Source organism: Schistocerca gregaria, chromosome 2 (assembly GCF_023897955.1).
Source record: "Schistocerca gregaria isolate iqSchGreg1 chromosome 2, iqSchGreg1.2, whole genome shotgun sequence".
NCBI classification, from domain to species: Eukaryota; Metazoa; Arthropoda; class Insecta; order Orthoptera; family Acrididae; genus Schistocerca; species Schistocerca gregaria.
Genome location: NC_064921.1, coordinates 702,220,355 through 702,223,260, shown reverse-complemented (window position 1 = coordinate 702,223,260; position 2,906 = coordinate 702,220,355). Strand labels below are relative to the sequence as shown.

The window sequence follows — 2,906 nt, the reverse complement described above, 5'->3', positions numbered from 1 at the left end:
AGCACCACAATCAGGACTGCATACGACCGAGGCACACAGGCCCAACACCCGGCATCATGGTGTGGGGAGCGATCTCCTACACTGGCCGTACACCTCTGGTGATCGTCGAGGGGACACTGAATAGTGCACGGTACATCCAAACCGTCATCGAACCCATCGTTCTACCATTCCTAGACCGGCAAGGGAACTTGCTGTTCCAACAGAACAATGCACGTCCGCATGTATCCCGTGCCACCAAACGTGCTCTAGAAGGTGTAAGTCAACTACCCTGGCCAACAAGATCTCCGGATCTGTCCCCCATTGAGCATGTTTGGGACTGGATGAAGCGTCGTCTCACGCGGTCTGCACGTCCAGCACGAACGCTGGTCCAACTGAGGCGCCAGGTGGAAATGGCATGGCAAGCCGTTCCACAGGACTACATCCAGCATCTCTACAATCGTCTCCATGGGAGAATAGCAGCCTGCATTGCTGCGAAAGGTGGATATACACTATACTAGTGCCGACATTGTGCATGCTCTGTTGCCTGTGTCTATGTGCCTGTGGTTCTGTCAGTGTGATCATGTGATGTATCTGACCCCAGGAATGTGTCAATAAAGTTTCCCCTTCCTGGGACAATGAATTCACGGTGTTCTTATTTCAATTTCCAGGAGTGTATTATATACTCATACCGCTGTACAAGTTCTGGCAGTTTGTAACGGGACTTTACGACCACCTAGTATACGTAATAAAATGACTCAAATGTATACTAAAAGTGAGAGAGGGTCTCCGTTGCTACCCGCAATTGTAGTAGTTTATATTACTTTAGATTATAAAAAGTAATAATGTAACAATACACTGTTTAGACGAATAGGTGTTTATTAATGGATACAAAAATTTGTACAAAGTGAGGATGAGTAGTTGCTTGGTTGGTCCACGTCAGTCGTTAACCATGGTAGGCGCCGCCGTAGGCCAGGGCGGGAGCGTAGGCGGCCCTAGCGATGGGAGCAGCGTAGGCAGCCCTGGCGATGGGAGCAGCGTAAGCCCTGGCGGGGGCGGCGACGGCAACAGGGGCGTGGGCGACGGCCACGGGGGCGGCGACGGCGGGGTGGGCGCCGGCCTCCTTGTGCACGACGGCGTTGAAGCCGTTGACGGGGTCGGCGGTGTAGTCGACGGTGCGGATGGAGCCGTCGGGCTCGGCCAGGCTGTAGCTGCCCTGGACGACGTCTCCGCTGCGGCTCTCGTGCTGCGTCTTGGAGTCACCAGTGTGGGCGTCCTGCACGTTGTAGGCGAAGCTGTACTCGGGGTGCGGGTCGTACTCTACGGCGGCGGGGGCGGCGGCGACAGCTGGGGCGTAGGCCCTGGCTACGGGGGCGGCGTAGGCCCTAGCGACGGGGGCAGCGTAACGAGCGATGGGGGCAGCATAGGCTGGGGCGGCGTATCCTCGGGCAGCCAGAGGTGCGCCGGGGGCGTAGACGGCGGGGGCGCCCAGGTAGCCGGCGCTTGCCACGGCCACCACCACGGACAGGACGATCAACTGCCAAAAAAACAGAAAACTGTTATCGTTCTTGCTATCGTCACAATCCTAATTAAACAATACTTCATCTTTTATGTAGAAATTGTTCTCCCTTACTGCTGTCGCTCTGCAGGAGATATCTTCTTTTGTAGGTATCCGTGACTTTCCCATATGGGAGTCTGAAGTGAAGAAAAATTTGGAAAAAGTAATGGGGAGATTTTCGCTAATTGAAATTCGGAGAAAAAGAAGATTAGCGTTAATGTAATTTTAAAAACATGCATTAATTCTGTGTCTCCTTTCAAAACTTACTATTATATCGACATTCCGTGGATTAATACGCTACAACATACTGCGAAATTTTTATGAAATAGTAAAGGAAGTTCAGATGGTTCAATACTGCCTGAGAAAGGCGCACATCCACAATTAAATCGCAATGCTACACTTTACATTAATCTATTCCACATGTTCCGGCGTTATCTGAATCGTACTGTACTAATTGTTGTGGCTTCTGAATCGTAGGAATGTACTTGGTTTCTTTGACAATGGTCCTGACTCAAGTACCAAAAAAAAAAAAAAAAGGACATGAGGGAATTTGGCGTAATGTTTGAAATATGTTATCTCCTTAAGTTATTAAGAAAGGAACAAAAATGTGTCGTCTAACACATTTCTGCTCCGCACTATCGTCCACTATGTTCAGTTCCAGTTTAAGTGATGGACAGATTCCGCGGTCCTCGTTTATGATGTACGACAGATGAAACTAAGCTCTACAGAGAGCTGCGCTGATGGCGTCGGTGCGATGACAAGCGAACACGTCAGTGCGCTGCTACCGGTTGCCTCACCTTGCACGCCATGCTGCTGTTGCTGCTACGTTCCGCTGCTGTGTGCCTGCTTGGGCGGCGGTCACAGCTTATATAGCCACAGCCGTCGCCGCCTGGTCCCCCCTACGGCGCAAAATTTCCGCCATTCACCGCACAAAACCTGACCCCTGTCGCGCTTGTTCGCCGCATACTTCCTACATTGCAAAACGTCAGTGGCCAATATGAGTGTCTTACTTAATTAGTAACATATACCATGTGTCGTTTTGCACGTTAAATTGTAATGATATGAAACGAGTCATTTTATATTAACATCACAAATTATTTAGTAAATATAGGAGAAAAACACAGATGTGACTAGTTAATTCGTTCCTACTACCTTTCACACCTTAACTTAATAGAAATTCTTCTACAGAATTCTACTTTGCTGTCTTTCATATTACTGGGTAAGGGATCAGAAAGTTTGGTTGCAGCATTGAGCACTCGTTTTTGTGCGAAAGATAGGCTTAATGTGGCGCAATAAACATCATTTTCTTTCTTCTAGTTCTGTAATTAACTACATCATTGTTCCTTTTAAACTGCAGTTGATAATGTACAAC

At 48.9% G+C, this 2,906-nt stretch overlaps 1 protein-coding gene across 1 annotated transcript; it reads right to left on the bottom strand.

Moving 5' to 3' along the window:
- Positions 1–837: 837 nt before the first annotated feature.
- Positions 838–2,374, bottom strand: LOC126334797 (cuticle protein 18.6). Its single transcript, XM_049997427.1, has 2 exons — positions 2,332–2,374; positions 838–1,513 (listed from the first exon to the last, which is right to left on the bottom strand). Exons 1-2 carry the CDS (start codon positions 2,341–2,343, stop codon positions 923–925), a joined length of 603 nt encoding a protein of 200 aa, XP_049853384.1. The 5' UTR covers positions 2,344–2,374; the 3' UTR covers positions 838–922.
- Between the last annotated feature and the right edge of the window lie 532 nt (positions 2,375–2,906).